The 13,874-nt window shown below is 42.7% G+C and overlaps 1 protein-coding gene across 2 annotated transcripts in view; it reads right to left on the bottom strand.

Annotated features, from left to right (window-relative positions):
• The window catches only part of LOC139055868 (neprilysin-2-like), a 131,979-nt gene that overhangs the window by 43,425 nt on the left and 74,680 nt on the right, over positions 1-13,874 (bottom strand). Inside the window, exons 2-3 of one of the 2 annotated variants that reach the window (XM_070533448.1) lie at positions 7,140-7,172; positions 3,567-3,739 (exon numbers count right to left, since the gene is read on the bottom strand). In XM_070533448.1, the coding sequence (XP_070389549.1) occupies positions 3,567-3,739; positions 7,140-7,172 (206 nt within the window). The remainder of the gene's footprint in view (positions 1-3,566; positions 3,740-7,139; positions 7,173-13,874) is intronic. The other variant, XM_070533449.1, reaches the window with a different exon arrangement.

The following is a 13,874-nucleotide window of genomic DNA, read 5'->3' as shown; positions in this document are numbered from 1 at the left end:
TACTGTGGGAGGCTGCAGCACGCCCGACGAGCCTCACTCCAAATTCGTCCAGGTCGATGGTCATGCCTCTGGATGCCAGCATCACGGCCTCTGGAAGCGTTCAGACTGGAATACATAGCGCAAAAATTGACACAGGGACAAGCAGAACACAGTCCTGTGTTATGCTTGTCCCTGTGTCAATTTTTGCGCTATGTATTCCTGTCTGAATGTATCCCACCAACACGCCCAAACTTCTTCCCAGCTCTGGAAGCGAACACCCGCTACTCCCGTCACCAGTACGGTGCTGGAGAGACAACCTTCTTCAACCAGAGCTATGCAGGCAATGCCAGCTCAATGCTGCTTTTCTCCCGATCACGGCTGGGGTCATGCGCCTTGTGCCTCCGGAGCTTTCTGCTCATGCACTCGTGCTGTATCAAACGCTTTCCTCTCGTCTTCGTCATCGTCGTATGGCGCCGCATGCCTCTTAGACATGACATGTGAACGAGAAAACTTTGCCACAAATTGCCCGTCACATATCCCCATTTCAGCGAAATATAAACCTGGTGTAACCTACAGTTCCGTGAGAACTCATGGAAGCATACGTGATGACAATGCCGTGTGACATTTTCTACACTTGAATAAAAATTTCAATAAAAATGTTGCATTTTATCCACAATTTCCTAACTCCACACAGAGATTCTTTCTCCCTAAATTTTGAACTCGATGGCATTGGTACTTCTGTGATAGCAACAATCTAAATAATGGCCCTCTTCCCAGGCCACTGCGCAACGCTTCAAAGTGCTTTCACAGGCTCCGTTCAGATCACTCATTCCTAACTTCACATCACCTGTCCCTTACTGCCAGGAAACGTAGAGAAGCTGTCTTGTTCATTTTGCCGAGAATACGAGGCCTACGTCATATAAGGAATAAAAAGAAAATCTAGGGTGCGATAATTATTGGTAAGGCTCCTATTGAAGCCAAGAACATAAAATTTTACCCGCCGTGGTTGCTTAGTGGCTGGTGTTGGGCTGCTAGGCACGAGGTCACTGGATCGAATCCCGGCAACGACGGCCGCTTTTCAATATCGGTAAAATCCGAAAGCACACGTGTATTTAGATTTCAGTGCACGGTAAAATACCTCAGGTTGTCCAAATTATTGCGTAGTCCCCCGCTATGGTGTGTCTCACAATCAGATTTTGGATTTCGAAGGTAAAACCCCGAAATTTTAAGCATAATAAGTTTGGTCCACCTTGCAAATGACAAGCCGCGCATTTCTACAAAGTGTTATTTTTTTATAAAGTTATTTCGGGACATAGGAAAAGGTAACTGACAAGAGGAGCATGATACTTTCGAGCACAATGTAAATAAAGTTTTTCAAAAGTAGTAACTGAGACGCGTGCTTTTACTTTGGTACACAAATTTGAGATGCACTTGCTTCTACGTTCACTGAACTTGGTCTCGCTAGAAATTGTAGTTACGCCAGGGCAGCCCGCCAAGTTCGTGAAACATAGCGTTGCGCAGCGTTTGCATACGTAATTTATTGCGAAGGCAGTAATTAGCGCACATAGTTTGAATTTTGCGTACTTATTAGCCACCACCTTTTCCTTAGTTTAGTCCTATATAAACGAGGAGGCTGCCAATGTAATGCGCAATGGGGGCGAAATGCGAAAACAACCGTGTGCTTAGATTTAGGTGCAATTTGTTGTTATTAATAATCATTCTTCTGAACGACTTCCGGTAGACTCTGGTGTTCCCCAGGGCTCGCTTCTTGGACCACTCTTGTTCCTTTTATTCATTAATGATATGCTGCATGGTATTCCAGTTATGGCTAAGCTTTATGCAGGTGACTGTGTATTGTACTCAGAGATAGACAATATTACTGACCAGGAGTTGCTGAACAATGCTTTTCGACAAATTGTCGACTGGTGCGCTGTCTGGCAAATGTCAATTAATTTCGAGAAAACCGTTTTTATGTCCATCTCACATAAGAACCCTAAACTAACGTTTCCATACGGTAATAATAACATAAATATTTCTGAAGTAACACATTATAAGTATCTTGAACTCTGGATAACAAATGACCTCATTTGGGCTAAGCACCTTGAATATGTAGTATCTAATGCTAACCGCAAGCTTTATTTTTGAAGGAGGGCTTTAAAACTTTCTACTCCCACTGTACGCCTACTCGCAGATAAAGCTGTAATTCTGCCGATGCTAGACTATGCATGTGTAATTTGGGACCCTTTTACTAAAACTGGCAATAACAAGATAGAAATGGTGCAAAGAAAAGCAGCTCGTTTCATTTATAACAACTTCGGACGCACTTCAGTGACAGACCTCGTAACAAAACCAAGCCTGCCACCATTAATGCAAAGAAATCGTGTATCACGACTAAAATTTCTTTTTCAACTTATTAACGGTCATTACAAGACAGATCTCACGGGAATAATTACTTTTCATCTGGTTATGCTACTAGACAGCGACATAGCCGAACAATAACCCCATTTAGTACACGTATTAATTGTTTTAACTATTCCTTCTTTCCCCGAACAGTCCTTGAATGGAATCATCTAACCAATGACCAAGTTTTAAAATCATCACTTTCGGCGTTTGTTTCAAGTATTGAGTAACAATTTGTTTTCTTGCTGTGCCACTGCTATGTTCAAGCTCTGTTGACCTGATTTGTATTGTTTTCGTTGCCTGTGCTAAAGTATTCTTTACATATGTATTGTTTCCCACCCTGCTAAAGTCCCCTATGGGGATTGCAGTATTGATAAATAAATAAATAAAATACGGTAAAGAACCCTAGGTGGTCGAAATTTCCGGAGTCCTTCGCTACGGCGTGCCACATAATCAGAAAGTGGTTTTGGCACGTAAAACCCCATAATTGTTTTTAATGTAATGCGTAGGGTAGCTAAGTGGACCATTAGAGTTAGAGAATGGGTACAAAGGCAAGGAAAGCGCAGTCGAGGATGGCAGAAAACTAGGTGGAGTGTTGAATTTAGGCCATTTGCAGCCACAAGTTGGAATCTGCTAGCGCAATGCGGGTATAATTGGAGATCGCAGCGAAAGGTCTTGGTCCTGCAGAGAACATTAAAATAGGCGGTGGCTGCTGCTGTTCTTGTCTACTGCTGCTGCTGATGATGATGATCAGACAGTATTGCTTCTATAGATTATTGGGGACACTGAAAATTGAGGACGAACTGACAGTACTTTGTTTGATGTGAACTAGACAGCTAAGCGCGCTGCAAGACAGTATTCTGACTGAAGCGGTATTCCACCGACGTGAACGATTCACAATGCACTCGTGTCGTTTTAGAGCTTAGCTTTACTTTCCCTAAGAACCAGCAGGTATGATGGTTCTTCAGACCCATAGTAATGAATCTTTCCCCTCATGAAATAGCTGCGTGTGAAGAAGTTGGCAGTTTAATTAAGGAAAGCTAGTGAGAATAGCTGCGGTTATTACTTTTCTTCAGTGCCTGCTATGGAGACATATCGTCACCGGAAGTTTATTTCAGCGCTTGGCCCGAGGGCAAGTGTTTCGCATCTCGTACGAAAGTGCGGACCTCAGCACACGTCATACTCACAGGAATGCGTCGCAGACGTGTTCGTAGAAGTCCTCGCACGGGTGGCTAGTGCTGTAGCCGAAGCGGAACAGATAGTCGCGGTTCCACAGGCACACCTGCGACTCGCACTCATCCGAGTGGGTAGGCGTCACCGTGATCAAGAAATTCGGGTTTTCCTCAGGTTGCAGTCCGGCCTGGAAACAAGGAGCGTGAAAAAGCGGCCTCAACTCAAGTATTGTTAAGCTCTGGCAGCCGTCAGCAGATATTACAAATAGAAAGAGTCCCTAATTATCCCGCCATATAATCGCGAGGTACTGTCGTGTCCGTCTCTGGATGAGTGCGCACGGTCTAAGGGACTTTGAATGAAATTGTATATTTGATTCAATTCATTTTTTTTATTTTCCCATCACATGTGTACGAGATAGCCGACGCGTATACTGTAAAAACTAACCCTCTATAGATTGGCAACATGAGGTGGACCTAAAACGCCTTAGCTTAGTCTGCTTGCTTAGCGCGGTAGTCTCCTCGTTTTTTACTGCGAAGCTGTATGTGGCTTGGTTTCCATGTATTTTTTGTCTTTGCGCGTCAAGAATAAAAGGTCGGGGTTGGCAGACCGCGGACATAGTGCAATGAGGGTCCGATCCGCGGCGGAATAGAAGAATTATTGAAAAACGAAATAAAATTCTGGGGCCTTACATGCCCAAACCCCATCTGAGTATAATGCGCACCGTAGCGGGGGACTTCGGATTAATTTTGACCAACTGGGGTTTTTTTTTATCGTTCCCCCAATGCACGAGACACCGGCGTCCTTGCATTTCACCCCGATCTAAATGCGGCCGCCGCGGCCGGGATTTGATACCATGACCTCGTGCTTAGCAGTGGAACACCGCCGCCGCTTGGCCAACGCGGCGGGGCCGGCTTCAGGCATTCAATCTATAACAATAATAACAATAAAAACAATAATTCAATAGAAATAGGCAATATTCATTGTATCAAGTTGATGGCTATACTGGAATCCTTTGTGAACAGCACATTGACTAACCAGCAGGAGGCGTTGCCATATGCGAAAAGGACCAAATGTGTAGAGAATCATATACCCTTGACTCTCAAAAGGACAATGCGAGTCAAGGGTATATTCACAGCATTTTGTATGACCTCCTAGTTTCTCACTTAAGGCATCGTAAGCAATACGCATCAGTAGGAACATATTCTTCAGATATTCAATGCATAAAGATGGGAGTACCTCAGGGCAGCATATTCGGACCACTTTTATTTTGTGTTTACGTTAACGACCTACACTCATTTACCTTAAATCCACATGTCACATAAATTTGCTATGCTGACGACACTACATTATTAATCACTGGTAAAACAACTGACGCTATACAAAAGATATCTGATGAAACAATGCCACTGTTACTGGAATGGACAAAGTGCAATTCCTTACTTAATAATACCGCAAAAACAAAAGCAATACTCTTCAGACCAAAAAAATAAGGCTGTACACTTGCCGTTGATTACACTTGGTCACAATGTGATTGAAATAGTAGAATACATGAAAGTGCTGGGCGTATATTCTTCAAGTACTTAAACTTGGGATGACCATCTCCGCGAAACGCATAAAAAATTGTGCGAAACTGCAGGATGCTAAACATACGTAGACGTCATTCCGCAACGTATAAAACTACTACTATATCACTCGTTAGCCCTTTCTCAGTTCCTACGCCAACATAGTATGGGGCCCAACGACAAACACGAATCTAAACTGACTCTTCCTAATTCAAAAGAAGATAATGAAAATAATTGCAAACGTCCCATATGATTTTCACACGCAGCAACATTTTCAACAATTTAAGGTTATAAATGTCCATGATTTTTATCATTATCGTTCACTCCTGACATACTGTTCGGCCACAAAAAAGAACAACTCCTTTTGCAGCGAGATTTCAGAATAAGAGAAAATATTGCCGCATATATTACGCATCACCACAATATTTGGCACATACCTACTCCTCAAAACAACTATGCGAAACAATCAATCGCTTTTACTCTTCCAGCTTTGCTCAATAATCTTGCCAACAAATCTGCAGATGTCACAGTTTTCCAAAAAATGAATGCGAGGTCAGTTCCTGTGAACTATGATGCATTTATCTATTTTCTTGTATTTTGCTCATTAATATGAATCTTTCCTTTGTATTTTGTAAAATGCTTATGTTCCCTTGTGCAAGCTGCTGCCGCCGCCGCCGCCGCCGCTGCTTCTTCTTCTTCTTCTTCTTCTTCTTCTTGTAAAGGGGCAGCCACCTCATCAAGCTACTAATTTGAGTAGCTTTTCGTGGCCACTCCTTCCTTCTGTATTTGTTCAAGGAGAATAAACTTCAATTCAAATAAATCCGACTGTGGGGATGTCTGCGCCTCACAAACGAAATACCTAGTTCTGATATCCACTGTGTAGTCCAGGTGCATCCAAGCCTGATATCGAGAAGTTAATGACCGCGTACATGGGTTAGCCATGTCATCATTGGAAAATCGTTGGATCATCGTTGGAGAATTCAATATGCACTTTGCAAAACCAGCGAAGAATCGATTCGCTCAATTTGTGCTATAAGAGTTTGGTTTGAAGTGCCACACCAATCCAAGTCACTCAGCTGCTCAACAACGGTACTGGGTAGATTTAACTAAGGCCAAGAATCTATCTGACGTTGTTACCGAACCACTCCGCATATAACAATGAATTCACAGAGCTATCGCCACTTCCATACATGCACCATACATGAAAATAAATAGATGCACCGTTCTCTAACCTTTTGTGATGTGCTACAGCTTCGCTGTAGCACATCACAAAGGAAGAACGCTAACATATTCCTAATCCATAATAAAGGGAACGCCAAAGACTTGAAAAATTATAGACCGATCAGCTTGCTGTCCGTAGCCTACAAAGTATTTACTAAGATAATTCCAAATAGAACCAGGAACACCTTAGTCTTCCATCAACCAAAGGACCAGGCAGGATTCCGTAAAGGCTACTAGACCATATTCACACTATCAATCAGGTGATAGAGAAATGTGCGGAATACAACCAACCCTTACATATAGCTTTCATTGATTACGAGAAAGCGTTTGATTCAGTCGAAAGCTCAGCAGTCATGGAGGCATTACGGAATCAGGGTGTAGACGAGCCGTATGTAAAAGTACTCAAACACATCTATAGCGGCTCCTCAGCCACCGTAGTCCTCCATAAAGAAAGCAACAAAATCCCACTAATGAAAGGCGTCCGGCAGGGAGATACGATCTCTCCAATGCTATTCACAGCCTGTTTGCAGGAGGTATTCAGAGGCCTGGATTGGGAAGAATTGGCGATATGAGTTAATGGAAAATACCTTAGTAACTTGCGATTCGCTGATGACATTGCCTTGCTTAGTAACTCAGAGGATCAACTGCAATGCATGCTCACTGACCCCGAGAGGCAAGGCAGAAGAGTGGGTCTAAAAATTAATATGCAGAAAACTAAAGTAATGCTTAACAGTCTCGGAAGAGAACAGCAGTTTACGATAGGTAGCGAGGCACTGGAAGTGGTAATGGACTACATCTACTTACGACAGGGAGTGACTGCTGATCCGGATCATGAGACTGAAATAACCAGAAAAAATAAGAATGTGCTGGGGTGCATTTGGCATGCATTTTAAGATCATGAACAGCAGGTTGCTATTGTCACGTGGTGGTGACGTGAAGAACACAGTAGCAATACTGTGATAGACAAAACTAACTTTTATTGGGCGAACCTGTGCCCACAAAACAGGCTACACTTATAGCACAACGATAGCGGCGAACACGGTCGGCGATCGTCGAAAAATCTGATCAGCGGTTCAAGCGCGTCGGCTTTTATACACAATCGTCGAATGTTCCAGACTAATCGTTGGGACCCGCGTGCCTTCCATAAAGTTCTACATCTTTCGCGTCAGGCGAATAAATCAGATAAAACAAGGTTCGGCAACAACAGACTGCGGATAGAAGCATCGATAACTTTCCAGAAACTTCGGATACATGCAAGCGCGTCCCGCGCTGTGCGATAAGATTTGTCAGGCGGTGAAACCTGGTCGCCCGATAAATATAAATACACGTGTCACTATTATCCCTTAAGAGGAAGCTTTAGCTCGGGTGCTCCTATATAAATACATGCAAAAGGAGAATTCGTTTTTCTCGGCAACCACTGCACCAAATTTGACGGGGTTTGTTGCATTTAAAAAAAAAAACTGAAAATATAGTGACTGTTTGTTTCGAATTTTCGATTTAGATTGTCATTTTCTTATTAAAAATTGGCCAAATGCGCAAATTTTCAGAAAACAAAACTATCATGATTACAACTCTGTAACTCCGCAAGGAAAAATGATATCGCAATTCTGTGAATTGTACCTAATAGCACATCTAAAGCGGACAAAATTGACATCTTACACAGGAATCTGAAAAAATTTATTAATATGTAATTACAACTTTTGCAGAACCCTCGTAAACAACGTAACAAATTCACGTAAGATGTAAAATAACATGAAATTTGTCCACTTTCTTGAACTTTCTTTCTTGTAGTTCTTGGTTTCCTATTTAAATTCCACGTTCGTTATCTGGGATAATGAAATTATGATTCAAAAGCAGAGGGTCTGCATTGGCTGTCAGGTCGCACCAATTCTTAGCGAGGTTTTTTTTTGTCACTGTTAAGCAGACACTCGAGAGCGCCTTGGCAGGAACATTCATCAAGTGTTTCAGGTTTGTTGACGACTATTTTGCAGTCATCCGCAACCAGACCAGTTCCAAGATATTGACACGTGTACCTATCTCTATCGGGCGACCACGTTTCGCCGCTTAACAACTGTAATCGCCCAGCGAGGGACGCGCCTGCATGTATTCGACGTTTCTGGAAAGTTATCGATGCTTCTACCGGGCTGTCTGTTGTCGCCGAACCTTGTGTTATCTGATTTCATCGCGTAACGCGAATGGTGTAGAACTTTGTGGAAGGCACGCGGGTCCAAGCGATTAGTCTGGAACATTCGACGACTGCTCTATAAAAGCCGACGCGCTTGACCCGCTGATCAGTTTTCGACGATCGCCGAGCGTGTTCGCCGCTATCGTTGCGCTATAAGTGTAGCCTGTTTTGTGGGCACAGGTTCGCCCAATAAAAGTTTTCTTGTTCACAGTATTGCTACTGTGTTATTCAACGTCACCACCACGTGACAATATTGGAGTTATTCTCGCAGCCTTTTATAAAGGAATCGGTCTTAGATCTACTCATTAACTGCCGATTAATAACGAAATTCAATTTTTGCATTTGCAGTTAAGAATAACTGCGCAACATATTTGCTGGCAATATAACCCCAGGACAAGCAAACCAATTCCAAACTACGCGTTGGTACAATCAACACTAGTTTAAAGAGGAATTGTTATGGCGTGTTTAGGTTCCGCACTTTGAAAGTCATTCCAGCACCTTGCCAATCTGAGCTTTTCGCCACAACGCAATGGTCTAGAGAAGGCCGGTTTTCCAAAGTATATTATCTTGTCAATATGTGAAGGCCTCATGAATAAAACCAAGAAACGGGAAACACCACAAACACAGATCGAAAAACATAAAACGTATGCAGTCATCCCCTATGTACAGCACATGGGGCGTGGGTTAAAAAGGACAGCCATGAAATATGGTGTTCAAGTCGTTTTTTCGGCAAAGAACTAGTTAAACAAGATTTTCAATCCTGCCAATAAAGCTAAACAGTCGTCCAAGGCTACGTGCCCCGTCAAACGCTCGGGGCAGCTTGTGGCATGCTCGGCGGGAGTGGTCTACGTCATTCCACTTTCGTGCGGCACAATCTACTTTGGGCAGACGGGACGCTGCCTTAACACCCACCTTAGGGAACACCAAGGTGCGATCAGGAATGCAACAGGTTCTAATCTGGCCGCGAATTGTAGAGTTTGCTTATGCACACCTACGTTTGAACAAACGGAAATATTGTATAAAAGTATGAATCAGATCAATCGCGAGATTTTGGAAGCCTAATTGATGCATGTAAACTCAGGCGCATGCGTCAGCCAGACTACTATCACTCTGCAGCATAAAGAAACTGAGCTTTAGAATTGTAAGATAGGCTAACGCCCTTTCACCATTGTCACTTCACACGTGTTTACATTTTCGGTATATTTTAGTCACTCGTTTGAAAAAATAAACCAGTTGTAAATCTGCGCTCGTATTATGTACTTTCTTGCGTCTTTCGTCCGGGTTGCGCTGCCCACCATATATGAAACAGGGATAAGCGGGCTAGTTGGTCGTCGTTATTGGAGTGCATCATGTAACCGCACAAAGACAAGGGACAAGGGAAAACCACAGCGCAATGCTCGCAAAAGAACAGTGATAGGCCGCTACAAAAGCTATTGAGACTGTGCAAAATTATGAAGCTTTCTAGATCTTTTTATTTATTTGTTTCGTACTGACAGCCTGTTTTAGAGGCCCTAGACCAGAGTGGGATGTTCGCAAAGGGTTTAACAACCTAATAACATGTCAAACATAAGAAAGAAAAAGGAAAAAAAAGTGGAAACAAGCAAAGCGTCAATGAAAATATTTTGCGCCAAAGAACAACACACACAAGAAAGCCGCCGGCACCACGGGCGTCTTTCTTGTGTGTGTTGTTTGGCGCAAAATCTTTTCAGTATGCAAGATCATCAATTAGCCCAGCAGTTAACTCTTCTAAAGCAAAGCGTCATCTTGTTACAATGCAAAAAAGAAAAAACAACAATAAAAAAGGAATAAAAAAAAGGAAGGTAGATATCAAAGAATTCTGCAATGCAGTACATGTTTACGCAATGGCTTATTAAAAAAAAAGAGGGTGCTTTTAACATGATATGATCTATACCACATAGTGTATGGTATAGGACCGAGATCGGTGGGAAACAATTCGGGTTATTGATTAATGAGAGCGTGCGCAAAGGACGATAAGGTTGAGCTTTGAAGAAGGTTTTCAGGCAGGGCGTTCCAGTCATGGACGGTTCGGGGGGGAAACGACTGGTTAAATAAAGTGGTATGGTGCGCATACTTGTGTAACCTCAATGAATGTAATGAACGCGCTGGGCGCCGGCTACAACGGGTAATGTACAATTTTTTATCTAGCTTTACATGCTCCCGATGAATTAAATATAACATTTTGAGCATCTCTCGATACCGTCTTACCTCTAGGGTAGCCAGGTTCGTCTCCTGTGAAGAGCGCTAACTGATGTATGACGGTGGTAGGAATTAAAAATAATCCCGACTAATTTCCGCTGTATCATTTCAATATTATTTATGCTTCCTTGGGTGTAAGGGTCTCAGAGAGTAGTAGCGTACTCTAACAATGATCTGATGAAAGTCTTGTATGCTAATAATTTTTATATTGTAGATTTATCCAAGGTCCTCCTCAGGTATCCGAGCTTCTTCATGGCTATCTTTTAATGTGAGCTACATGGCTATTCCACCTAAGGTCCCACGTAATTACTAAACCAAGGTATTTATATTCTGTAACAGAGGATAAGTTATGGCCAATAATGCTGTATACAAAGGGTAACGGCTTCTTTTTGCGTGCTATGATCATTGATACCGTTTTTCCTAGGTTAATGCTCATTTGCCACTCTAAGCACCCTGTCGCTATTGTTGATATAGATGAATTTAGGATGGTCTGATCTGCCTCGCTGTGAATTTCATGATAAAGTATGCAGTCATCTGCAAACAGCCGAATTTCAACTGGTATATTATTCACTATATCATTGATAAAAACTAGAAAGAACAGAGGGCCCAAGACTGATCCCTGTGGGATTCCAGATTGCACATCGGATAAGTCTGATTTCGCATCATCAAGAACGACTGTCTGTCACCTGCCCGTAAGATACGCCTCAATCCAGTGAAGTAGTTGGTCGTTTTTGAGAATAGGTTTTAACTTTGATAACAACTTTTGGTGGGACACACGGTCTAAGGCTTTCTCAAAATCTAAGAATACCATGTCAATTTGGCCTTGACCGTCTAGTGCTGCCGCAATTTCATGCGCTGTTTCTAATAGTTGTCTTACGGTGGATTTACCACGACGGAAGCCGTGTTGTCGCGCGTCACAGAGGCCATTACTTTCTACAAAGACTGAGTTGTGCTTAAATATTGTGTGTTCTATCTCTTTTGATGAAGTACAAAGTAGGGAGATAGGACGGTAAGATTGGAGCAATGAATGGTGGACTGATTTAGGGATGGGAATTATTTTTGCATGTTTTCGATCACGTGGGATTTGTGCACATGAAAGTCACTTATTCAAGATAACGTAAACATATTTGGCGCACCATTGGGCGCATCTCACGAAAAAAGCATTAGGTATTTCGTCGACGCCTGGCGACTTCTTTATATCAAGATCAAGAAGCAAGGACAGTACACCTGCTTCGTTTACGTCGAGATCACGGATGGGTGGAATATCATTTAAAGCAGCTATGTGTGGTGTCATTCCATCATCGTTCGTGAACACAGAGCAAAAGTACTTGTTAAGTGCATTTGCAATTTTCAGTTTATCTGTCAGTATGAAACCATCCGCACAAATATCGGGATACGTGGGTTTTTTTTTCGGCGATATGTACCGCCAGAACTTATCCGTGCATGACAGAAGAAAGTTTTTTGAAACATTTTGATACTAGTCTTTACCTTTCGAAATACCAGATTTAAGCTGTAGACGCAGGTTGGTTAGCTTTTCGACGTTAGCCTTTGAGGGTCGTGCTTTATGATGCTTTCTTACTTGCTTTAGTTTTCACCCAAGTCGTACGAAGTCTCTTGTCATGCACGGATTCGGTTTACAAACAACTTTCAGCTTTTTGGGTACAAAAGTGTCGATACAGTTGTGAAGAAGACTGTAAAGAAACACCATAAATTGTCAAAGGACACGACGTGAGATTCTGAAAGAGAGGCAAATTCAGAAAACGTATTGTCTAAGGCATCAAGTATGTCGACAACAATAGCGTGCGGGAAGTCAGGAATCGAGTACTGTTTTTTAGAGGGTTTTTATTTAGCTCTGGTGTAAGGAATATCATTCTATAGGGGAGTGGGCAGTCTGAAATGCATGCTATTCTGAATCAAAGAGTTCTTCCCACTAAAAGTGAATATGTTGTGAAGAGTAAGCTAAAAAATGTTAGGCTTGAAAAAAAAAGTGATATTGGCGATAATTGGAGACATCAGTTTTGCAGATAGACTTAAATACAGAAGAACAGGAGCAGAAAAGTGGAAGTATTGAAAGATTTATTATCTTCAAGGTATGCATCGTTACTAAAGTTATTGAAGTTATTATTAAATAGTTATTACACAAAGAGCAAATATACTGACTTAAGCCTCTAGAATTACGAAACGGATGCCTTGAGGACCGCAGGATAGGGAAGGCTTTAAGTGCTTAGGGCATCCACTGATGAACAAATAAAACAGCAGTACATGTAGGAACCGTCCTATGTTGCTGACTTGCACCAGCTTGAAGCCTCGATACTGGCCATTCTCGCGAAGCTTAGAGAGATGGGCTTTCAGCGGCACGCCGCACGTTGTCTCGACGAAAGCGCACGACTACAAAATCATCACATCTCCTGGCCGGCTTTTGTGCGATCGGTTGTCGGAAATGCAACAGGGTTTTCGCTGAGGCACGGGGCTATATTCATGCTCCAAAATTTGGAGTGGTGGAGTACGTGTGTTGTAGTATACGCTGAAAAAATTGTGATTGCATATTAGGAATGGAAAGAACCTGTGTGCAAGTTCACAGACCGCTGCCACATAAGCACTGCCTGTGTTGTTGGCTCTTCACGATGAACGGCTTCTTTCGAGGATAAAAACAAATGCACTCATCCGCCAGCGTTGTAGCGCTAACCTCCAAGGAGAGGAAAAAAGAAGTAGCGCCGCTTCTTAATATATAGTGCATTTCTCACATGTTATATACACGCCGACCCTGACTCACACTCAAACTTACACCCACTATGGCCAAGATAAATAATAAGTGAACGGGCTCACACTTGAATAAATGCAGCGGATCATTAAAATATGGAGCTTTAAGAGCCAAAATCTCGATTTGATTATGAAGCACGACGTAGTGAGGGACTCCGGAAAAATTTTGCCCACCTCGGGTTCTTCAACGAGCACTTAAATCTAAGTACGCGGGTGTTTTCGCATTCCGCCCTCTTCTGAATGCAGCCGCCATGGCCGGCATTTGATCCCGCCACCACTTGCTTATTAGCACAACACCGTAGCCACTAAGCAGCCACGGCGGGTCCGGTGCATGGGCGACGGCGACCACACTGACAGCACACTAATGTTCAAAGCTG

This window comes from Dermacentor albipictus, chromosome 2 (assembly GCF_038994185.2).
Source record: "Dermacentor albipictus isolate Rhodes 1998 colony chromosome 2, USDA_Dalb.pri_finalv2, whole genome shotgun sequence".
Taxonomy (NCBI): Eukaryota; Metazoa; Arthropoda; class Arachnida; order Ixodida; family Ixodidae; genus Dermacentor; species Dermacentor albipictus.
This window is presented reverse-complemented; position numbering and strand designations above follow the sequence as displayed.